The 24,752-nt window shown below is 40.2% G+C and overlaps 2 protein-coding genes across 5 annotated transcripts in view; both read left to right on the top strand.

The window, feature by feature from the left end:
• Positions 1-58: 58 nt before the first annotated feature.
• Positions 59-7,501, top strand: HMGN1 (high mobility group nucleosome binding domain 1). 2 transcript variants are annotated; one of them, XM_065068342.1, is made up of 6 exons: positions 59-295; positions 772-804; positions 920-949; positions 1,072-1,122; positions 3,986-4,117; positions 6,613-7,501. In XM_065068342.1, exons 1-6 carry the CDS (start codon positions 281-283, stop codon positions 6,658-6,660), a joined length of 309 nt encoding a protein of 102 aa, XP_064924414.1. In that variant the 5' UTR covers positions 59-280; the 3' UTR covers positions 6,661-7,501. The 2 variants fall into 2 exon arrangements, with proteins under 2 accessions (XP_064924414.1, XP_064924422.1); XM_065068350.1 differs by lacking the exon at positions 6,613-7,501 and adding an exon at positions 6,416-6,451.
• Positions 7,502-12,010: 4,509 nt separating this feature from the next.
• BRWD1 (bromodomain and WD repeat domain containing 1) overlaps positions 12,011-24,752 on the top strand; it is a 56,438-nt gene continuing 43,696 nt past the window's right edge. For 2 of the 3 annotated variants that reach the window (XR_010473583.1, XR_010473582.1), the window contains exons 1-11: positions 12,381-12,608; positions 12,787-12,845; positions 13,037-13,066; positions 13,242-13,301; positions 16,529-16,679; positions 17,959-18,057; positions 18,562-18,722; positions 19,346-19,567; positions 21,507-21,607; positions 23,215-23,285; positions 24,451-24,551. Coding sequence is in view for 1 of the 3 variants with exons in the window: in XM_065068114.1 (XP_064924186.1) it covers positions 12,545-12,608; positions 12,787-12,845; positions 13,037-13,066; positions 13,242-13,301; positions 16,529-16,679; positions 17,959-18,057; positions 18,562-18,722; positions 19,346-19,567; positions 21,507-21,607; positions 23,215-23,285; positions 24,451-24,551 (1,119 nt within the window). In the remaining 2 variants the exon portion in view is untranslated. Of the gene's footprint in view, positions 12,609-12,786; positions 12,846-13,036; positions 13,067-13,241; positions 13,302-16,528; positions 16,680-17,958; positions 18,058-18,561; positions 18,723-19,345; positions 19,568-21,506; positions 21,608-23,214; positions 23,286-24,450; positions 24,552-24,752 lie in introns of all 3 variants that reach the window. The other variant, XM_065068114.1, reaches the window with a different exon arrangement.

Below are 24,752 nucleotides of genomic sequence, written 5' to 3'. Positions count from 1 at the left end.
CGCAGAGGCGCCCCTCGGGGGGGCGGTGCCGGCGGCCTCTCGAGAGCGAGGAGCCTTTCCCCCCCGCCCCCCCTCCAATCCGGCTGGATCCTGTTGCGGTGCCGCTGGCGCTGCTGGGATGAGGGGGGGCGGTGGTTTCCCTGCGCAGCGCGGCGGGCTCGCAGGCAGCCGCAGCGCTTGGCTGTGAGGCACGCAGCGTGCGCAGCAGCCGGGCGGGAGCCGCTGCCGCCGAAGCAGCTCCGGGGGTCGCGGCCGGGAGCCGCCGCCGCGCAGCCTCGCCATGCCGAAGAGAAAGGTGAAACGGGCGGCAGGCGCCAGGGAACCGCGGTGCCGCCGCAGGGACGGGCGGGCGTAGCGGGGGGAGGGCGGTCTGACCGCGCGGGGAACGGGGCTCTCGGGAAAGCAGCTGCTGCGCCAGCACCGGTGCGGCGGCCGCCACCGTTCGCCGACTGGAGCGGACGCCTTCCTCTTGCCAGCCGGCTCCGTAGACTCCCTGTTGGGGGGCCCCCGCTGGGGACAGCGGCGCCGGGCGCGGGCAGCCGGCGGTGGCTGTGTCTGGAAGGTTCGGCAGGGTCTCGGCGGCCGCCTCTCCGGGGCTCGCAATCCGAAAGAGGCGGCGGGAAAGGGGGCGGGCGGGGGGGCGGGCGAGCGGCGGCGGGAAAGGGGGCGGGCGGGCGAGCGGCGGCGGCGTCACGTGCCCGGCCGCCATTCCCGCCCCGCCGCCGGCCCGAGGCGCCTGCGCCGCCTGACGCGCACTGTTTGTCTTGGCAGGTGACGGTGGCGGACGGGGAGGCCCCCGAGGAGGTAGGTGCCCGGCGCAGGGCGGCCATGGTGGGCCAGGCGGGGCCGGCCCGCCCCGCTCCCAGCCCTCCCAGCCCGCCCGCTGATGCCATTTCTCTCTCTTGTCCCCCGTGTGTAGCCGAAGAGGCGATCGGCGCGGCTGTCAGCGGTGAGTACGGGAGCGAGAGCGGGGTGTCCTTGTCGGGCTGGGAGGGGGTTGTGCTGCCTTCCCGAAGCGAAAAGGGGATTATGGAGGGCTGCATCTCTCCCGTACGTGTTCTTTCTTCACAGAAACCTGCTCCTGCCAAAGCAGAGCCGAAACCAAAAAAGTTGGCTGCAAAGGTGAGAGTCGCTGGGAAGAGGGTGGGTTGTCAAGTTCATTGTGCAGGTGTCTGGTGGCCACTCATTTCCTGTCATGTACGGTGTCTGAACATTTTCACTTGTCTTCACATGTTCCTTGTGGGAATGCTCGTTTAGCTGAAGCATCGTTATTAGATGCTTCTGTCAGTATCTACAGGTCCATTCCACCACTGGTTGAGCAGATCCTTGTGAAGCATGCAGGGTATTGCAGTGGTCACTGATTCCTGAGTGTTAGATGGTAGTTTGGTACTGAGGGCTGCTTGAATGTCAAAGCAACTGTACATAGGATTGTATTTCATCACTATAAAAAAGGGGGACAAAATATGCTGATTATTTAAAGCAGTGTTTTAGGACCAAAAAAAAAAATGAATTATTTAGCCACTGAAAGATGTCTGAGTTTCCATGCATATAGTGTAGCTTTCAGGTCTTTGTGTGTATGTGTAAGTGTGGTGTAGCAGAATCGTACAGTTTTTCAGTATAACCTGCACAGTGCCAATAACTGATGTGTAAAATTCTTTGTTTTTTGGGAGAAATGTGTATTTATTGGCTTTGTTGGTATGTGTTTTTAAGTGTGGTCATATGTTTTCTTTTTAATGTATGTATTAAGAATGTTTCAAATACACTAATGAAGAGTTCCTCTTCACGGACTTGATATTTTCATTTTATTAATCCTACTGAACAGTTACTTATCAGTAATGCACTTTAATTATAGTGGTTTGAATTTAGGGAAGCTTTCCAATTTTACTTAAGTGCTGTTTTTTTTTTTTTTTCTTCTTTCTTTTAGTGTCATTGTGCTGTACATCTAAATCTTAATGATGTTACTTGGTGCTGACTGATATGCATGATTCTTACTTGCTGCCTATAACTGATTTAACTCTAGAAAGAAACATTTCCACAGTTCATAGCTGGGAACATACTAATGTAAACCAAGTACTTCACAAACAGTTGTTGTCTCAAGATACTGAGTAGAACACCTTGCACAAGGCCCCCGTGGAATACTGTTGTAATATGAATACATGAATTCAAATTCAAATGTATAACTTGCTTTACGTTTGATCATCTTTGTGCTAAAACTCAGGCTGTCACTAAAATCTTTTATCACTTGAAAACTTTCTTATTGCTAATGTAGAAATCTCTTTTGTTCTGATTGTGTTTTAGTTTTCCAGCTGTAGTATTTTCTCTGCCGTTTTAGCTATCTCTGGACTCACTGTTGCATACCAGTCAATTAATAGTTTTAATTTTTTTTTTAATTGTTATCATTTTTCTGTATCTAATCCATCAAAAAAATGCTTCTTTGCATCAGCTTTGTAACCTCTTGATACTATTTTTTCTGTTTGAGAGAAGTTTGCTCATTATGTACTCGCATGGTATTTTTCTTTAAAAAATATTAATGAAGAAAAACGCATTTTGACAGCAAAACATAGATGTCTGTTGTGAAATTGTTACCTGATTTTTTAATATGGAGCTTAGCACTTATAACTTTTTAATTTTGTTTTCCATTAGCACGTTTCAGCTGTTTTTTCTGTGCTTCTGAGGATTAAAAAAAAACAATAGATCTTTTCTAAAAATAGGTATAAATAATTCCTGAAGTTTTGTGGACACAAGATGCTTCAGTATTTTTTTATTTTTTTTTTACTTTGCATCTTTTGTGTATTTGATGTAGCTTACTGCATGTCTATATCCAGTGTTGTAAAACACTTAACTTTACTTAATAGTTGCAGTTGGTTGACAAAATAGTATTTTTATAAAGATAGCATTTTACATGAATGTTCATGTAGAATAGGAAACTTATTCAGATAGCTATTAAAAAGTTGCATGCTTTTTTTAAGGAAGGATGCTTGGAGTGTGGATATTGTGGAATACTTCTGACCAAATGAATTCCTAATGTTAATCTGAGATACACATTGCTACAGTACCCAAGATATATAAAAATGAGAACTTTATTCTTGGAGTTAATTTTAGGTCAGAAACAACAAATTAGGACGTAATTTGAAGAACATACCAATGAAATACACACCATTTTTAATGAGATCAGGTGCGTTTTAAGGTAGATCGGTGTAGTGGTCTGCTTAGAGGAATAAATGCGTTATATTTTCTAGTCGCTTATTCAGATTATACTAAAAACAGTGTTATAGTTTGTAATTTATTGAAAATTTTTGTTAGTGTCATTAAGTGATGTTTGTCAGATGGTGTCAAAAATAGTGCATTTATATAATTCTGAATTGACAGAAATATTTTATAAGTAGGGGGATCAGCTGGAGGACAGGCAAACTTTGTAACATGTGGTTGCTGTGAGGAATGCCTGGGAGGATGTATTACATATTTATATGAAAATAGCTCTTGAACAAATACTTCTTCCCTACCCATTTAATAACAGTCATGTAGATACAGAGGACGTGACTGAGATACTAAGAAAAGGAACACGGAAAATGATACTACCAGATGATTCGTTTCTTTAGGTTAAGTTGCTGAAATTCGCACCTATCAATATAAGAGGAAAAAGAGTTTGAAGTGGTTTGTATTTACAAAGTTGAAGGACTGCGTTGCTGGTTTTTATGCACTACAACGCTAAATAACATATTGCAAGTTGCTCTATCTAGCCACTAGAATCTTGTTATCTTCTCAACCCAGTTTGATTCTCTCGCTGTACTATCTGAAACTGTCATCATTTATATACAGTTTGGAAAATTTTTTTGGCAGTTGAACTATGTATTAGCTCATTAGTTTTTGGTAATAGCTCTTGCTGTTTGGCAAGTCCATCTTGGTTTTGTGTGGTTTTGATTATTTTGAAAGTTCACCTAGCAGATCACATGAGTTTACTTACTGCAAATTCATTTCATTGTAGGATAAATCTGAGGACAAGAAAGCTCAATCAAAGGGGAAAAAGGGGCCTAAAGGAAAACAGACAGAAGAGACAAAGCCAGAACAGACAAAGGACAACTTGCCTGCAGAAAACGGAGAAGCGAAAAGTGAGGAGGTAAAGCTGTCTCTATTCTTTGGTGCAAAGCAGCTGAATAACTTACTGTACTGGTTTATCCATATATCTATCAGAAACATATTCAGTTCTTATAACAGAATCTATTTCTGCCAAGAGAAACATGTAGGCTATTAAAATATTAGTAGATATGCCTGGACAATTCTTGTTGCCCCAAGAAGAGCTGCAGTGATATGATAACAGTCCCTAAAATTAAGGAAAAAGGTGAGAATTTTACCCAAGTTACAGTACAGGATAATGTCCTTCAGAGAGGGGCTGTTTTCTCTGTGAGCAGGTCTTGGCAAAATAGTACATATGGAATGTACAGAGAGGATACTGCTCTGTGTGTGTGGATGTGTCTGTCTTTGGAGGGTTTGGTTTGGGCTTTAGTCTGCCAATGCCATTACTGGAAGAGAGGTTCCTTCTTGCTACGCAAGTGTTTTGATAAGTGCACTGAAAACCCAAAATCGAAATGATTTAACCAAAGTTGAGATAACATTTATAGGAGTCATGGATACAGACTTTGATAGAAGGGACACCTTGGTGCAGGAATGGAAGGGAAGGCACAAGAAATACTAATAGTTGTCATTGCTGAAGAAATTAATATGTCAAATCAGTCTTGTCTGTAATACTGTGCTGAAATGGCTGTGTTGCTGACACTTTTGGAGTCACTGATCATCTAACTTAAAACATCCTCCACATTCTACTATTTTTGTGGAATATGGACGTAATTTAATTTTAAGTTTAGGATAAGATCTGTGGTGAGCAGCAGTGCCTCTTACTAGGGCAGCTGTTAACAACTGAATTAAACGCAAGTTTTACTGTGGCAACAGGCTTACAGTTAGTCTCAGGTTTCTGCACTGTTTGAATGAATGCCGTGCTCATTTTAATTAGTTCAGTGGAGTTTGATCAGGTAGTCAGATTTTTTTTTTTTTTTTTTTTTTTTTTTTTTTTTAAGATGTGTGATTCATGTTTCCTGTCTGGTAGTTGTATTGAAAAGTAATTTTTTTTGGGATACTTCTTTTTTCTATCACACTGATCTATCAGTGTGCAGCTAGACCTTCAAATAGAGGAAAAAAGTATTCGGTTTTTGGGTAGATGATGGGTTTTGGTGGGTGAGGAAGGTACAGGATGGTACTGGAGTGTACAAGACAATGTACTTTGGGGTAACAGTTTTCATTTGCAAGCTTACGGTGTGATCGTAGTGGAAAAGTTGTGCTATAATTAAGAATTGTTTAGTTGGCTTAACTTTCTGTGTAGCTCTGGTTCTGTACTACTGTCACATAATTCAGTCTTTTAATTTGTGCGTGTAGTATTTCAGCAATACCAGCAAAAGTTAAATTTGGCAATATTTCTCAGCTGGGGTCTATTTAATACACCAGTGCAGAGAAGATGTAAATTTATAAAAAATGCATGATGAGCTTTAGGGCACATCTTCCTGCTGGTCTCACACTGATCATATGCCAGCCAAAATTGCAGGTTTACTATAACACCCAAGTCTAGAAGAGGCAGAGGAAGAGTTTGTCCTGTTGGACGTTTCTGTTGTCAATCGGGATGAGTGTCAGTGATGCTCTTGTTAATCCATGATCTGGTGAAGGGGCGGTGACAATTTATGGTGATGCTCACAGACTAGTGCCTGCAAGTGGATATGGCTTCTGTGGGCCATCCTTGAAAATCTTCCCCCAGGTGGCAGTAAAGATTTGAACGGGTGCTGGAGTTCCTGTGTGGGTGCTGCTGTGATAGAACACGCAGTTATAATTTTTATGTTAGTATATATGTTGCATTCCTTTTTTCTAACCTGCATTGCAAATGGAGCAACCTTTCCTATCTAAATGGAGTTGTGATTTTACTCAATTAATTTTGTATGAATTTGTTCTGAAGTTAAGGTACAGCATATAGAGACTTTCCTTGAAAACAGCATAGCTTTGCTGTCACGGTTCAGTTTCACTGAATGTATTTTTACAAAATTCTTTGATGTCATGCAGTGCTGTGTTTCTAAGTCTTAGTTACTTTAAAACATGGTAAGATTTGAGAATATGTTAACAGTGCTGCACTGAAATTTAAATGCATGAAGTGTATCTGTAGTGTTTTCTGAACACCCTATATGCAGGGATTTTAGCTTAGTAGATTAAAAAGCTACTTCTTTCTTTCATAAAGACAGTAACTGTTGAAATGGGCTTTGTTCTTTGGAAAAAAAAATGCTTTAGAGTGTATTGAGTAGTAACAATAGCAACATTCTGAAATTCATAGGGATGCATCTGAGGAGATAGAAGCCTTTTCAAGACAGTTTGTTTTTAGTAGGTCATTATCCAAGAGAAATAAGCAGATCATGACACCAGTTTATTGAGACTGTAAAACATGGTATGTAGAAACAAGTAATGTTTTTTTCTCTATATTAAGTTAGCTAATTTGTGCATTAAAAATACTATAAACTAAAAAGCTGAGTCACTTAGAAACTTTCTGCATTTAAGTGTGCTGTTTTGTTTTTCTCTTTTCAGACCCCAGCATCTGATGCAGCAGTAGAGAAAGAAGCTAAGTCTGAGTAACATCTGGTACCGAGTCTTTAACTGGTGGTCCTTATACCTTTCTTCTTGTACAATTCAGAGGAATATTTTTATCAACTATTTTGTAAATGCAAGTTTTTTAGTAGTTCTAGAAAACACATTTTTAAAAAGGAGAGAATCCCAACTCAACTCATTTTTTTACATATTTAGATAAGCGTAAATGCTTTTTTTAAGTGGTAAAATCATGTAATGGTTGTCTGTTTTCTATGAAACAATTAATGGCATGTTACATTAAGGAGAAAGCTTTGAAGTCTTGATTAGGCTTAATGTTCCATAGATTCTGAGGGACAGTTTTTCTATCCTATTAAAAGAAGCATAACACAGATCAGACTTTGGAGTTCCTAATGATAACGTTGAGAATGTCTTAATATTTTAGTTATTTATCTATGGTTGTACCATCAGTAGAATTGCTTATCTAATAAAACTGCTCCCTAGTGTTGGATTTCTTGCTGAGTGATGTATATCTGTGACAAAGTTATTTTTGGTAGTTGCAGCTTTATTTTTTTTCAAAAACTTTGTAGCAGTGATGCAAAAGTTTGGAATCTTTTATTATATCTTTAAATACTGACTAGGTAAAAGTTTGTTTGGCAGATGTAACTTGTTATGTCAGTTTGAGATACTGGAACTTCACATCCAGTTTTAAAAGGACAGCTTGTCTACAAAGATCAAACAATAAATATTTGAAATAGTTTTAGGGGAAAAAAAAAAAGTATTATAGTTTTTAGATCTAAAAAACCCTTTGTGAATAAAAACAATTGTAAAATTGTTCATAGTGTCTGTGATCATCAAACAAAAGCCAAATAAATCTTGATTATGAAAGGAAGTTTTTGTAGCTTCTGCATTGACTATCCCAATCTAAGTGGTGTAGTGATTCTTAACCAACTTCTTCATATTGTTAAAAATGTGCTTTTGAAGAGATAGGTGGTAATGCAGGGAGTGAGTAGCAAGTAGAAAACGGTAGTTGTAGTTGTATTTGGATTGAAGTTTTAAAGCTGATAGCCTGGTGCCGTTTCTGTTCCCTTAAAAAAAAACCCTAAGTCAATAATTAGTAAGCATCAGATATTTTCATCTGTTTGGCATCTAAGAGTTTGCATATGCACTCACGTGTAAATAACTGTTTTAAGGAAGATGCACAAAGCAATCATCTTGAACGTTAACTGGTCAGATGATGGTGGTGTTATGTTGGAACCATATTGGAATTTCCCCAAATCTTGCCTTAAAATCAATAAAGCTTCTGGTGCCTGGGGAAGAATGAACCTAAGGCTGTGGACTCCTCCAGGTAGCTGAGTGTATGTAATGGAATGCAGAGAGGATAAGCTGGGGAGCAGCCTGGGCAGGAGCAGGGAGGGAGGCACAAGAACTCTTCCCTTTTGGTGCGGATGAGCTGTTGGGTGAGCGTAACATGCTGTGAGCAGAGTGTACCCTCTGCATAAGGTTTCAGATTGATGGATTGTGGTTTCAAACAAACATGCCTGTGCTGAGAGCCACTTAGTGTTGTACAAAACTGTCTTGATTATTTCTTGCTGTATTTGAGAAAATTAAATCAATCTTGACGATGTAACAGCTTTCAGCAGAAGGGAGCATATTTATTGTTGTGGTTTAACCCCAAGTAGTAATCAAAACCACAGTAGCTGCAAATGGAGCAAATGGCTCCCCTGCCCCCAAATAGGGGAAAGAATTGAAAAGGAAAAACTTGCGGATTGAATAAAAGCAGTTTAATGAAATAACAAAATAATGCTAATGTACTACTAATTATATATAGAAAATGGAAATAAAATATAAGCGATGCTCAGAACAATTCCTTGTGAACTCCATCTGGGCTGAGCAGTCAGTCCCAGGAAGCAGCATCCTGGTCCCGAACAGCTGATCCTGGGGCAAGAGGGGGGAAAAAGGAAAAAAGGCCCAGAGGCCTCTGCAAAGCAGCTAAATTAAAGGAACTTGGGAACAGAACTCAACCAAAACAGAAGAACCAGAACGGGTCTCCCCAGCCAGAAAACCCAACTCTCCGTAAATATGAAGCATGACACTAATGGCATGCAATGTGTTCATTGATCAGACCGGATGTCAGTCAAGGCCTGTCCCATCCATGTCCCCCCCTTTTCCAGCTGTGTCACACCTGCAGATAGGGAGCTCAGAAAAGACCTTGGCTCCCAGACAAAAACTAAGATACTGGTAAGTTCTTACATTCTCTTCGTTCCAACTTAAAAACACTGGGAAGTTGAGAAAAACAATTCTGTCCCAGGGTGTTATCTTCTTGTTCTCAAATGAAACCCAAACAACCATGCTAGCTGAAAAAAACATTTCTAACTGCATGAAGAAGATAGCCTCATTTCAGTCCAACTAGCACAAGTATATATTAAAATAAATCAAATCTAGTACAGCATTACTACAGTTTTCCCACAGTGTGCAGGGTTGTTCTGTTTTGGTTTGTGTTTTTTTGGTGGGTTTTTTTTTGGTTGTGATTTTTTTTTCTGTGTTGGTTTTGGTTTTTGTTTGGATTTGGTATGTGTTTGTGTTTGGGTTTTTTTTGGTTGGCTTTGTTTTTCCCATTTCACATTATTTTGCTGTATTGCAGCAGTTAGTTGCGTGGTTTTATCTTACCACTCTATTTGATGCCTACGAAGCAACTGTCAACCTTGTCCTGGGAGGAGTCAAGATGAAAAAGTAACATTCTTTGTTTCTTCCTTTTTCCCCTTGACTGAGAACTTGTTTATGCTGTTAAGTAACACCTGCAAGCACAGTGTCTGCTTCCTGTACATTCTTGGTGCCTTCTTCAAATTATCACAGTTATTTCTAAAAAAAACCCTTCAGTTTCACCTTTCTTTCTTAAACAATGCTTTCATTTGAGAAACCTTCTTACCATTTTAGCCCTTCCATATTTAAGCAATGTTTAACGTTTCTTTAGCTTCTATGTTGGATGTCCTCCAACACTGGACCACAAAGTGCTTCTCGTGCGATTCCACCACAGCTGCATTCCTTGCAGAGTGCACTTGGCTTTGGCTTGAAGTTCTTGGATATTCCAAAATTACATTTATCCCACTTTTTCTAACCCCCTGCCTTCCTCTCCAAAACCCCCCTCCAGTTACCTTATCGGTTTAATTTAGTAGTAGCATGACATAGCTACATTGTGGTTTTAGCAAGTCAAAAGCACTAGTTAAATGACTAATAAATTTGCAGGTAAATACTCCAAAATAACCTCTTACCTCCTTTACTGAATGCCTAATTTTCATGCGTGTTTTGAGTCTCTCATGTTGAGATCCTGTTGTCTTTCTCTATTATCCACTGTTTAATTTGTGGTAACTGCTCCTAATATTTACTCTTGGGGACAAGTCTTAATGTGCGGTTCTCAAGCACATAGATACAGGCATGCTTCTCTTTATTAAAGATAGCTACTGTTTGTGCACCCTTTGAGTGGCGGGGGGGAGGGGGCAGCTCTTTAAGTATTTCCCGGCTATTATAAGCAGTTAACTGGAGGAGAAAAAAAATTAAACGCTAAACATGTTGTACCCCGTAAATAAGGTTATATAAATGACAGATACACTGCCCTCCTCCACAGCATGAAACGCCAACGTGTAACTGTAATAAAAAAATAAAAAAAAAAAAAAATCACCAGTTTGGCTACTGAGAAAATGAGGAATTGTATATATTGGCACTAGATGTCAATTCTGCTTGTGGAGAATTGGATTGGAAGGTATTTTAATTCATCCAACAAGAATTTCCATGGGTATGCTTCAGAAAAAGCATTCTTTCCTCTACAATACCAGATCCATTTGCTTTGTAGAATGGAGTGACAGCTCATGCAGGTTTGGACACAGCCCTACGGAACACACATAACAGAGGGCTGTCCACTTCAAAATACAACATGAACAGAACAAAACATGTTTATTTGGAGATACTCTGGTATTTGTATGCTTCTAATAGTGGTTAAGGCAGTGCTGCTTTATACATTTTCACACTGCACCATTCTTCTGGAATTCATTTTCTGGTGTCAACTAGACCACAGCTCTTTAAAACACGGATGCACCTCAAGTGCATCCAGGTTGAGCTAATGAATACTGAGTTGTTTGGCAATGAAATCCAGAGGAACACAGGTGGCCTGTAAGAGCAATGCAGCTGAAGCTTGCAGCAATACAGGAACCAGAAAACCATGGATCTCTTCTAAGGAGAGGATTTTTACTGGGCAGGATATCTTTTTCTTGTACCTGAACTGTGATGCAGGAACACTAACCAGGCTGGAGGTGAGAAGCAGGAGGCAGAAGCAGCAGTCTGCCTGCCTTCCAGGGATGCGCCTGCACCTCAGGTGTACGAAAGCTCTTTGCCGAAAACTGAACGTGCATCTGAGGTAGTGAGATTAATAAAATACACAGATATTTCTACAACTACATGTAAAAATATTTTTATTTCAAAGGTTCTCAAAGTGCATACCACGCCACCATGGGTGGGGAAAGGAAAAAAGGAACAGCTCAGATTTAAAATCCAACACAGGTATAGCCATTACTACATTCACATTACTGTTCATGCTGGGCAGAAGCGAGAAATAACTCTAAGGAGGGGAAAAAAAAAAACAACCAAAACACCCGTAAATAAGCTCTTAAAGCTGGGGTGGGGTGAGGTGGTGCTGGCACCCTTCTGCAGAGAAGCAATGCAAGGCACTGGGGTAAAGCTGCCAGTTTTGTTGAAGTGATGCCTTCCTCCAGAGAGAGGTGGGGAAATAACCAGTCTCTGAATTGAAGTTTAGGTCAGCTGAGGTGCCCCTGAGCATCACCCTCATGTAGCTTCAGTAGCACAGGAGCCCTATGGGTCTGAGGAGTTAGGAGATCTACCTAAAGTGGAACTCGGGAAGCAAAAGACAGCTGATCACGTGTAAAAACACTAGTTGGTGATGCTCTGCTTGCAGATACACTCGTGCCGCTGCCGGAGCCATTCCTCAGCTCCCTCAGCACGGAGAGAAGCACCGCTGTACCCAGCTCTCTAGCAACCCACGGCACTCGCAGGGCAACGTGCTTTTTACGCGAAGGTTTGGGCCACACGGCGCCTGCTTCGCCTTCCTGGCTCCACATGGCCCCAGGAAGCCGCCAGCCCCGCGGCCGGTTTTCGGTGCCTTGCTACAGGCTCTAGCTTGTCCCCGCCGGCCCCCGGCCTGCCCAAAGCAGAGGCCGCGCCGCAGGGCCCTGGGGCGACCGGCGTCAGCTGCGGGGCACGCGCGCTCCCGACCCCCAGTCACAGACCAACGGCCACGCCGCGCGCACGCGAACGCGCCCCGTGACGCCTCCGGCACCTCAGAGCGGCCCCGCCCACCAACGAGCCGTCATAACCACCTTCGTCGCGCAATCCTTCCGCGCACGCCCAGGCCTCCCGTTCTCCTACCGGGCGCCTTCTCCCCTGCTCGGTCGCCCCTCGCCCCGCCGCTCTCCCCGCGCCTCTGCCGCGGCTTCGGGCGCACGCTCTCCCCGCGCCGCACGCCGGGCGCACGGAACAGGGAACTACTTTTTTCCCCTCCGCCCTCCCCGGGGCGTGCCCGGCGCAGGTGGCAGCGGCGGCTCCGTGGCTGGTCGCTCGGCGGCGATGGCGGCGGCGCGGAAGCTGCGCTAAGCGCCAGCGCAGGGGGAGGGGAGCCCGAGCGCGAGCGAGGCGTCCGGCGGGGGGCGGGGGCGGCTCGCTCCCGCGCGCGGAGGGGAGGGGGGGCGGTTGGCTGGCGGTTGGCCGTGGGGGAGGGGCGGCGCTGACAGGGCTATGCCGAGCCGGGCCCTGCCCGCGCCCGGCGCTGCCTGAGCCTTGCTGCCTGCTCCCTGCCCGGGCAGCAACGGCCGCCGCCAGCAGCGACTGTGCCGAGCGAGTGAGCGGCAGCCGCCGGGCTCAGGCCGCCATGGCTGAGCTCCCGGCCTCTTCCAACTCCGGCGGCAGCGTGTCCCTGCCGCTCATTGAATCAGGTAAAACCGCCGGGGCGCGAGCGGCCGCGGGCCAGGGCGAGAGCTACTGCCGGTGCCGCCGCTCCCTGCCGCCATCTTCCTGACCGTGATTATGAATTACAGTCACCCCGGGGGCTCCCCCCCCTCCGCCCCAGCCAGCCCCGAACTCATCCCCCGTCTCTCCCCGTGTCTCTTGCAGAGCTCTACTTCCTCATAGCTCGGTTCCTGACCACCGGGCCCTGCAGGAGAGCGCTGAAGGTGAGTACAGGGGCGACGCGCACTCACCTGGGCTCAGCACCCCTCGGCCATTCGCTGCCGCAAAGAGGATTGAAGGGGAGGTGTGAACAGCCGCTTCCCCCCTCCCCCTCCCGAGCCCTTTTGCGGCAGCAGCTGCTTGAGAAGCCAGAGGCTTGCTTGTCTCTAAATGTGTTTTTTTTTTTTCTCTGCAGGTGCTAGTGCAGGAGTTGGAGCAGCACCAGGTCTGTGTGGGCTCTGAAGTAGTCTCTTGCTGTCGTCAAAAGTTTCCTTTACAAGTCATTCAAGTTTCTTCCACTTTACTGTCCCAACTTTTTCCCCTCAACACGCATTGTTTTGAAAATGGTCTATCCTTCATTCCCCTGTAGCCGCTTACTTTTTTTTTCTTTCTCCATTTAGTTGCTTCCTAAAAGGTTGGATTGGCAAGGCAATGAACATTATAGAAGTTATGAAGAATTGGTGAGACCTTTTCTTTTTTTTTTTCAAAAAAAAGCACCCGAAAAACACCTTTTCATTCGGATGATAACATCGTTGTTAAACCATTTACCTTTAAGAGCAGGCCCAAACCTTTACCTTGTAATTTCATTCCAGCTCTGTTAAGACATGGGAATTATTTTGAAAAGGCCTTTAATTTCTTTGCATTAGACTAACAAAAACGCAAGTGGTGTTTTAAATTGAGGATATTGTTTACATAGCAGAGGTGGAGCTTGGCGTTGTGCGTTGGTACATGCCACTGCCTACATATAGGGAAGAACCAATCTGAAGCAAGGTTTCATTTCAGTGTTTCATGAGCAAGTTTGTTAAGTGTGTTTTGATTTGACGGTATTTATTTTCTGGTTGGCTTCCTTCATCTGCCCCTTTCAACAGATTAGGAAATGAAATCGCTGTTCAGAAATCAAGGGTTGGCAGTTCTGGTGCCTATGAGTATGCTCTTTATCTCTGACGACTCACTGGTCATAGCTTTGTTTCTAAATGCAAGAAGGATATGAGTGATCTTGCAACAGCCGTGTGCTTTATGCCTTATTCTGCTGATATAGTTTGCTTTAAGTGTTTTCTTTAACTGATACCCATTTCAGAATGGAAAGTTGTCTTGGTGTTTTGTTTTCTTGCTTCTTAAATGGCAAAGTATATTGAATCTTATGAAATGACGCCCTGGTAGTGCCTGACCTGTGTGGTTTTATCCTGTTTTATTGTAGTTGATCTTGTTTTCTTTAAACCAATGTTTATTCTTCCTTTTCCTCCCCTAAGATTCTCCATGTTAATTTACTGACTTCTCCCTTACCCGTCAGTTTGTGAATTGTTATAGCTAAATCCCCTTGTCCCTCCTGTGTAACACTTGAAGATACCAGAATTGTGCTTGCACAGAGAAGTGATGAGATTTTGTTTAAAACATTTTCTTAATTTTTAACTGTTGCTTAAAATGATAGAGTTTCCATTTCTCCTGCTTTTCGGTGTGGTCAGTTGAGCAAATGAGGTTTTAAATTAATGCTTCAAGTCACTAAAAAGCCTAGTCTTGTTAAACAGGAATACTTTCAAGTTCTGACTTGAATTAAGCAAATCTAAAAGTAATATTAAGTTTTAAAAGGATTGTTTGGTGGGGTTTTTTTTGGTTGGTCTTTCTGACCTCAGCTGTTCTGGCAAAAGGTGATGGTGTTGGGAGATGTCATGTGTGGATTCTTCTGACTTCAGTACAGTTGTGGGGTTTTTTTTTTTTTTTTTTTTTTTTAAACTGTGTTTATTATGCCTGTACAGTTATCAAATTAATTATTTAATATGTGCTGCTTCTACCTCTTTTTCCTACACAATTTAAAGTCTCTATACAGAGTAACAGTATTTCAGAATATCAAAATAAATCTTCTGAAGGTTTTAGTTTCTGCTTTTGAGGGGTTTTGGGAACCTTTGGTCCCACTGGTCTCAGTCTGAATTTGCAGAGACCACAAACAAATGCAGTCATGTGGTGTAATTATTTATTTTCCTCTTTGTTCATCATGGAATTGGAGCAAGACTTTGAAATAGCTGTTTCTTCCAAAATCTGAGCAAAACTGCTTAGAACAGAAAATAATTGGAAGGTTTTGTATGCGTGCTTTTATCAGAGATTGTATTTGGAATACATACTTACTGACGATGGCATGCAAACAAAATGGTTTATAATGCTTGGCACAAAGTATCCTGAACTTTCTGTCCTCAGTGTTGTGGCTGCTACTGCTCCATACCAGTTCAAGAGGCAAAGTTTATAAAGAAATTATGAAAAAGTGCATTTTGTAATCTTTGAACTACCCAGTATATTTCCCATAAACAGCCTTAGGCTTCTGGTGAGCTGGTTTGCTTGGAAATACTTGGCTATATGGTAATTACTTTACTGATACTACCACCCCCCTGCACTGCTTTCCCCCCAGGAATACAACCTATAGCCCCGCAAGATTTATAAATTACTTGTATTTTTATTATTAAAACAAATATTAGGTTGTGGCTTAAATTGTATGTTCTCAATAATCAGCATGCATTTGGTCAACTTTTTGTTGAATTGCCTCTTACATGACAGCATGTAGTCTTTTTATTCCCGCTGTTCTAATGATGAGGTCAGCCTTGTCAGGACTTTTCTCATCTGTGTTCAGGCAGTAGGCTAAGGGAATAGCATCATAAGCACAAGCTAGTTCTGCCTGTGTTCTGAGCAACATGGGCAAGAGGCCACATACCTGTGTTGGTGTGGCCCTCTCCCTCTCCTGGATGTGTTGACTGTGCATAGTCTGGCTGCTGAAGTAGCAGTGCTGCTTCTGAGTCTAACTGGTTTTTATTTGCCCAGGTCAGAGAGTGGAGTAAGCATGGGGCTGTTTGTGCCTGCTGGTTCAGACCTCCCCAATAGTTTAAGTTTGTGATTCTGATGGTTTGGTTTACTTCAGTCTGTGTGAACTCTACTTCACATATTTAACTTCTACATTATTGTGATTGACACTTTATAGTTAGATAAGATTTTTTTTTGTTGTCGAACTCCGAAAAAGAAGAGGGGGAAAGAATAATCAAAACCCACACACATCTGTTCTTGACTGAGACACCTGAGTGTATGTGGAGTTGTATTTTTTTTAGGTTATTAGATGTAGATAGTATGGGATACTTCCTGAATGGATGGGTGACTGTTTTGATCCTTTTAGTTTAAGGAAGTAGGGCAGTCCTATGCTATGTGGTACTGGTTCTTCAAGGAAACTATTTCCAGAGGGTTTGTACTCAAACCTCCTAGATTGCAGTTTGCTGAACAAGTACTGTGTGACTGAAGTACTAGTTGCATAAATTCTTGTGCTTGATTGTGAAAGAATTCTTCACGATCTGAAGTTATAAGGGTTTGAATTCTATTTGTTATTTTTAATAATAATTGGGTGAATTGGACAAAGACATGCATTGTAGAGTGCTGCACAAATAAGTGCCATACATGTGAATGCTGCAGGCTTTCGGTAGTAAAATACTGATGTGCAGTAAGTAATTTTACTGCAGTTAATTTTACTACAGCACTCCCATTTTTGGAGTCTACTCACTGAATTTACTAGATCAGAGCTTAACAGAATTGGTTTTGTTTTGCAAGTTGAACTTGAAAATATCTAAACAATCTTTAATATAACTGTGAAAATTGATGCTTTTAGATTCATCTGTTCTGAATGTACCCAATGTATTTTTAACACTTGAATTTCTGTCAGGTGCTATCCAACAAACATGTGGCTCCAGACCATTTGTTACAAATTTGCAAGCGTATTGGCCCTATACTGGATAAGGAGATACCACCCAGTATTTCGAGAGTGAATTCCTTACTTGGTGCAGGGAGACAGTCATTGTTACGTACAGCAAAAGGTATGGTTTGTTTATTATTTGAAATGGGTATAGTAGATTTTCATAAGTGTATGGTGAAGACTATTGGAACACTTAAAAGTGGTGAGCTCTCACCAAAACTGGCCCCCCCCCTTCTGTACTGTGTTTAATCAACTAAATCACTAGTGATCTGTCTATTAATGGTGTAACTGTATATTGATTGTTGTGAAGAGAAGGATCTAAGTTGCATGACAATTGTTACGCTTGAGTGCTGAGGCTGCTGAATGTGGCCATTTTTCACTGTTATTGCAATATAATGAAGCATCAGGACACTGGTGCTACTTCTCTAACATCTCTTGACACTTCCAGTAGTATATTGGCCTGTATTGGTTTTGAATGCAGTAGCTGTTGTACTGTGTTCAGTGCAACTGTGAGACAATGACACCAGTTTTCTGAAAGCTTTCTTGGTTGATGCAAATGGCATAAAAATGAATATTTGTGAATTCTGTACATATGCAGGAAAAAAGTTCTTGTTTGTAGCTTAAAGGGAATAGTGGGCGATGCATAAGCATGTACTTTATTTGTTAGAGTAGTTTTTAGCTTTAGACTTATCTCTTTGAATATTTCTGGGAGGGGAGTGTTTATGTGTTTGTATGAAATTCTGTTGAGTAGCTAGATGCTATAATGTGGGACTGATTTATTGGGTTCTATTGTGTTTTCGGTATCTGTCCTAACTGCTTTAAAGGATGCACACTGAATGACAGTGACTGTGCTATCCTGAAAATCAGGATTGCAATTATTTCAGCATGAGTGTGTCAAAATAACTGTCAATGTGGGAGGTTTTTTTACAAATTGCAGAATTGTCAGGTTGGAAGCGACCTCTTGAGATCATCTACTTATATAATTCCGTGCTAATAAATGCTCAATAAATATTTTTAATCTTTGTTAACGTTTTCACAAATTTTTATTAATAATCTTAAATGCTTTAGACTGAGAACGTGTAGGAAAAAATCAGTTGAAAAGTTGGTTTTGTGTTATGGGAACTGCAGTGGCATCACCACTTAGGAGCAATTTCAAAGTTTGGCAGTTGGTTTTGTTGGGTTTTTTTTCCTCCTTCTGTTACTCTATTAAATGGATTTTTCTCTTCTCTGATGTTGCACTGTTCATGAAAATTCTGGGGCATTTGATGTTTCATTTTTTTAGTTGTTCAATACTGTGTTTGAGACCACCTATATGTATTCTTTCTCATGTTTTGGAACTGCAACTCTCTTGGCATTTCTGACATATACTTTCAATAAACATCAACCAATTGGTTTTAAAGATTGCAGGAACACTGTTTGGAAGGGCTCTGCATTTGCTGCTCTTCATAGAGGAAGACCTCCTGAAATTCCTGTGAACTATGGCACGCCACCAAATCTCGGTAAGCTGTTTTCAACACCGATCACTGCTGCTGTGAGCATACGATGGCTATCTTGGCATACTGGCCTTGCTACAACACTGAAAATGGCATTTCAGAACTGGATCTGGAGTTATGTATTGGGTACAAAGGTCTGCTCACAGCACTAGTGAAGCAGTAGCGTCTAGATAACATCTCTTTCATTTATAAAGCCCCTGTATTAAGTCGAGAAACCTACAGAAAATACAAATTGTTCTTCTTTGAATAGAAGGGCTCTTGTATGGTTCAAGGTATAAAAAGCTATGGGAAAATAAAGATAATATTGAATGCTTCATATTTAGAGAATGAAGTTTTTATTGGAACAGGTTTAAAATACCGTCTTAATTTGTACACACAAAGGTGAAGCCTGAAAGTAACTTTTCAGAAATTCTTAAGTAATATACTAATGGAAGTTAAATAAAACATTGTTTTAGAATAGACCTGTTTTAAACATTAGTACATTCATGCTTTGTTTTCTTTATGTTTTAGTGGAAGTGTATCGAGCAAAACAATTAACTGGATACGCAAAGTTCAGTACTTCATTTCCAGGGAGTATGTATCAGCATGTCAAGATGCACAGACGGATTCTTGGCCATCTTTCGTCGGTATATTGTGTTGCATTTGATAGGACTGGACACAGAATATTTACTGTGAGTTGTTGAAATAGATCTGAATCTTAAAATAGTTCTAGGTGGATGCAAGGGAAAGAACTTCAAAATGCACATTACACTAAAAGTTGTGGAGGTGGATATCAGTATTATTAAAATGTAGCTGATAATTCCACTGCCATGCTTAAGTAGAAAAATTTGATGTAATTAAAGGTCAGAGGCATCTAAGAAATTACTGTACTCAGTGTCTGATCAGGTCTTGACATTGGTGTAGGAGCTTTATTTAGTGATATAGTTTAATGTTAAGCATGTTTCATATTCTGTATGAAGTGGCAGAGGAGAGATTGTTTCTACAGAACAGTACTTGCGTTGGCCCTGGCTGTTTGTGTCAGGAATCCCCTCAAACTTAATTCAGACTTTTTCGCATTATACGGTATAGATCTTTGGTGATTGCAGTGTTATCCTGAACCATAATTGAACATTTTCTTTTTATAATTTTGGTCATATGACTTTATTTTTTTCAGCTTAAGTAACATGCATAGTTTTAAATAGAAGTGTAATTTACTGAGCTGCGGAAAAACATAGGTACTTTAAAGGACACCTGAAAGTTTTACCCTGAATGTCTTTGAAAATCCTTGCTGAGTGTAACAAATACTTCTTTCTAGGGTTCAGATGACTGTTTGGTAAAGATCTGGTCAACTCATAATGGCAGGTTATTTGCCACATTACGTGGACATTCAGCAGAGATTTCAGATATGGCTGTCAATTATGAAAACACTATGATTGCAGCTGGAAGCTGTGATAAAATGATCAGAGTGTGGTGTCTGAGAACTTGTGCACCCGTTGCAGTCCTCCATGGACACACAGGGTCCATTACCTCCCTACAGGTATGTTTTTTTTAAGTGTTTCTATGTGTTGAAGCAGAAAGAATGTAGATGGATTGTAAGAAGCAGCCCGTCTATGAATAAAGTCAGATATTAAGCTCCACTTGACAGCATGGTTTTGGAAGTTTGAAGGTATTTTAATCAAATAATAAGAAGCAATAAATAAATCGGGAAATAATTTGAGCAAAAAAAATATGCTGTTGCACCTAATTTGAAAAGTTAAGAGTCTGTTTTAGTAGTAGGATGTTGTCTGATGGGATACCTTAAGATTAGCTAGTTATTGTATTCATAAGAAATAATCAGCTTCCTTGGTTGCTGACTGAAATTGCGAAATGTAGTTATGTGACTGCTTGGCACCAATAGAGCTCTCTATCTTTGGGTTATAACTTATTGAAAAGGAAGATCAGTACCTCATTTTCTGTTTGTGAAGAGAAGTACTTTGTTGTTGCTGCTACTAGGTTAAGAAGTAGCTTGCCAAGCGTACTTAGTTTTTCATATCCAAATGCAAGGAATTGATGTTCTGTTGCCTGTGCATGGCAAATCAATTTCACTGTGCTTGTCACTGTGTTTTTCACATAACTAAAATTATTTCTGTGTGGCTGTTTTAATCTTAAAATCCAAGCATTTAAATATTGATGTCAAAAATTAGTCAAGACCACAGGAGAAGTCTACTTTTTTTTTTTTTTCAAGAATAATAATAATAATTAAAAAGTTCCTTGCCTCTCTGAAATTCCTGAGTATTTAACTGGAAATAATGTCAGGAATCCTTCTTCACTTAAAGTAGGTCATTATCTGTAATATTTGAGCTGTTGGAACCAAAGAGAATTTCTGGGAAATACAGAGTTCTCCTGTTGTCTGTTACTGGAGATGTGGGATGCTGATTTATGTGGGCAAGTGTTCTGATCCAGTATGTGGTTCTTACAACTTCTGTGATAGAGATATCTGTCTTAATTTCAAAAATATAAGTTATTTCAGAAGTGCAAAGGTGCCAGTGTAACAGGTTGTGTAATTAAATTTGAAAGTGTTGGAATACTTTATGTGCTATTGGTAGTTCTTTAGATTCAGTCTCATTTTGGCCTTTGTAATTCCTTATTTAACAGAGAAACTAGTAGCTCGTTATCCAGATTTGCTGTTTGCCAATGAGACAAACAGGATTATGTTGAGTGGTGAAGAGTGGCCACCTGCCAGCTTGTGAAGTTCAATACAAAAAGTAATTTTGCAGTTTTTTCAAAAGTGCTGACTCCAAGGGTGATCTTCATATTCACAAAGTTTCTGTAGCATTAATTGCATTTTTTTAAATGGCAATACACTTATTTGTGGTGTTTCTTTTACTGTACTGTAGTGTTTTGGGGGTTTTGTGTCTAATCATTCTTAATAACACTTTAATTGCAACATGTACAATTTATATGGCCTTTTCCAAAGGTGGCAGTAGTAATTAATGAGCAGTTTAATCAACTTGTGTAACTTGTGGTACCTGTGTGCATAACAATGAATCCGTGTCTTAAAGAAGCGTGTGTGAGGACTTCCTATAAATTCGTATGTGATGCTGGGTACATGTACTGATGTTCCGCTTAATTATAGAATATTAAAAGTCTAGTGAAACTTGTTCCATTTTATTTTCTGTTTGTTTTCCAATCTGTTTTGCTCATTACTTCATTCATGGACAAAGTGGATGATTGTGGTTAGTTAAGACTTCAAAAATAAAGCAGCGAAGGCGTTGGTTTTATGCAATGCAATAATTGAAACATAGATTATGACCTTATTTTAAAGTGTAGGAGATGTTATTTTGTAAGCATTGAAACTGACAGTTAACAACTGCTTTAGCAGTTTCAGTTGAAAAATGCAAAGTAAATGAAGGTTTTACGTTAACTTTTTAGAAGTTCACAAACAGTTTTTAAATATCTCTTTTTGTATGTGTCTGATTTTACTTTCTTCTCTTTAGTTTAGTCCAATGGTGAAAGGCTCCATGCGATACATGGTGTCTACAGGTGCAGATGGAACTGTTTGCTTTTGGCAATGGGATGCAGATACCATGAAATTCAAGTATGTAAATGGGTTCCTTATTAATTCTGTGCTATACTATGCTTGATTAAAAGAAGTTAAGTCAAATAATAGTAAGCAAAAATAAGTCAAGTCTAGGTAAAAAAGTTTTGAAGTTCTTCCGTGATTATAAAAATACTGTGGAAATAACCTATAACATTATTTTAAAGTGCCATCAATAACTGTATAACTATATAACTATATCCTTTATAAATTTATGTTACTCTATTGTCTTAGGAGTTTAGTGGGGAAATCTGTTAACTTCTTACTACAGTAATAGCACAAATGTGGGACAAATAGAATTGCCCCAAATATAAATATGTTGGAACAGTATAATACAACTTTTTGTTCATTATGAGTTTTCAACATCCTTGTAGTTTTAGGATGTCTCTTATAGAACTTGCATGCAGAGTGTGTTCAGGATAATTTTTAAATGTTCTGTATGTGATTGCTGTTGATTTATACAAAAAATTAGATTATTACCAGAAAGAAGATACGTGGGATGATCGGTCTGTGTCTAGTATTGTGCTACATAGTGGAAGTTGGTATAAAATTATCAATTTTACATTAGAGCAGCTGTTAAAAAAAAAAAAAAAAGGCAGTACTTTAGAAAGCAGAAGATTATTTTGCTTTTTAATTCAATCTTGTGATCTTAAGATAGTAGAATTGCAACAAAATCTATCAAAGACATACTTGCATCTGAAGAATCTTTTAGGCCTGTAAGATATAGGAGGAGAATGTTTAAACTGAATCCTTAATTATTCTCCTTCTAAAAATAATTTAGAGGACTGTATGAGATGTAAACGTTGTTTAAATTAGTTAAAGCATAGACTTAAATTGGTTTAAGCTTTGGTATGTCTCAAAGCAGTATTCTTAGGATTTGAATCTCTATAGGGTGTATCATACAAACATGAGAAATATTGAGACGTTTAGTATATTTCCTTTGATAAACGGAAAACACTTGAACAGAAAAACAGCAGAATGATGAGTAGAAACCTATAATGCTTGTAAGTGGCACAGTTTGCTGGATTTATCCATATGTAGTTCATAGTAGCTACTTTCAGTGAGATTATGGCCATGTCAACTGGAAGAATGTGTACATGACCTGCAGAACAGGAAACCAGTCCTTTAAATCACCATGTGCACAGTGTTGAAGAACTTTTATTTACTTTATTTACTTTTTTACTGTAAAATGGTATGATTTTGTACAGCATTCTGCAGTAATGGTATTTGATAGGCCTGATGTACTGTTGGTGATTTGTAATGTGAAGGCAAGAGTTCAGTACTTTGTGGATATGTTATGAAGGGTGTATATCATACTTACCAAAGGATGAGAGAGAATAAACATTCTTGGCATGTCATGTTATCCTTGCGAGGTAATAGCATCTTGCAGAAAAAGTCATGAGCTGTGCGGGCTTCAGATATCATTTGTGTATGTGTGTACAGTAATTTTGAAAAGTAAACCTTATCGCTCATCCTTCTGCACAAGATTTACAGATGGTATTGTATGTATTTAAGAAGTACCTGTTACGTAGATGTTTGAAGAAATGGACCTTTATGTTTTGAAATGTTGACAAAGCCAGTTTTTTGTGGCATGTTTTCTTTTTAAGCAATCGGCCAGTGAAATTCACAGAGAAACCTAGACCAGGGGTTCAGATGCTTTGTTCTTCATTCAGTGTAGGTAAGTTGTGTACAGATTGAGTTTAGCATTGTGATTTCTCCTCTTTTCCCATAGGTATTTATCATAATACACTGGTTGTGACGACTTTAAGATATACAAAAGCAGTAGCTGTGTAGTCAGTAATTGTTTATATGTGTATTGTTAGCCTATGACATAATTAAATAGTGTAATTTGCCCTAGTTAACAGTGAAAGACTGTAGAACTAAGTGATACTATTTTCCTTTAGCCATTGGTGATTTACAGAAGTAAAATGCACCCGATGCTCATTTACTTTTTATCCATCTCTACTGGCTTTTTATTTTTGTTCAACCCCTTAGAATAATGTCAGGCATTTGCAAAGTTAGTTCTTTAGGGTACCACAGTCAACAGCGGTGGAAGTGGTTACTCCCAGTAGTAGGAGCTCCTGATTCTGTGCCAACTATGTGCAAGGATGGACATCAAGATCCCTTTTTTCTTAAGAATCCATAAATGTATCTATAAATATATTTCACTTCAGGCTTATAGTTGTCTTTCATTCTGATCATGTGGGTGACTTATGGGAAGGCCTACTGGTAGTAGACAGCATGAACATTAGAAGAAACTTGAGAATTTCAGAAATAAAATAGAAATCAAAGTATAGCTTGTTAATGTTGTCAGAATATAGCCATGGGTTGTGTTTGGGCTTGGGGGTTTTGTTTGTTTGGGTTTTTTTTGACAGCACTTAGATGTGTTAAGAGGCAGATCTTAATACTGCTGCCAGCCCAGCTAAATACTGGTATACTTATGCTGATTTGGTTATGCATCTATGCAGTTTTGAAGCAATTCACATGCTACACATGGGACATGCTACAGTAAAAGAGTCAGCTGGATAATTCTGATGAGGACTTGCTGTATTCCCCATAATCGAAGGCTTTTATGTGCAATTAGTAGTGTAGTAGTAGCAGCATTCCTCTAGTTACATGTTTTAAAATCTTCATAACATGGAGTTTGACTGTTTTTTATTATGGCTGAAGAAGCGTTCTGGGGCAAGAGGAGGATCTACTTCCACATCTGTATGTCAGTGGAAGAGCATGAGAAATGCAGTGCTCTTCAGATTATTATTTTTTTAAACTAAGCATCAGAGGAATATTGGTGATCTGTTTTAATTTCTTATACAGTAGCTTATTTATTGCTTGATTTTTTACAGGTGGTATGTTTTTAGCAACTGGCAGCACTGATCATGTCATCAGGATGTACTTTTTTGGCTCTGAAACACCTGAGAAAATAGCTGAATTGGAAAGTCATGCTGTAAGATTCTTAGATCTGATAACTGGTCATCTATAAAGCAGTATTAAAGTTGAAAGTTAATGTTGTTAGTGGGTTTGTAGCAGTGTTCTTTTATTGAATATGTTTGGAACTTACGCAGAATTTCAGCTAGTCATCTCAGTGTGACTTGGCCACTTTGAAGGCTGGAACGTATCAAGATGATATTTAGAATTCTTTCTTTTC

This window comes from Columba livia, chromosome 1, assembly GCF_036013475.1.
Source record: "Columba livia isolate bColLiv1 breed racing homer chromosome 1, bColLiv1.pat.W.v2, whole genome shotgun sequence".
NCBI lineage: Eukaryota > Metazoa > Chordata > Aves > Columbiformes > Columbidae > Columba > Columba livia.
Note: the sequence above shows the minus strand (reverse complement) of the source record. Positions and strands in the feature narration are given on the sequence as shown.

Coding starts and splice junctions, on each gene's coding strand:
- HMGN1 (XM_065068342.1), top strand. Junction 805..919: donor ACGGGGAGGCCCCCGAGGAG/GTAGGTGCCCGG, acceptor CCCCGTGTGTAG/CCGAAGAGGCGATCGGCGCG. Junction 950..1,071: donor GATCGGCGCGGCTGTCAGCG/GTGAGTACGGGA, acceptor CTTTCTTCACAG/AAACCTGCTCCTGCCAAAGC.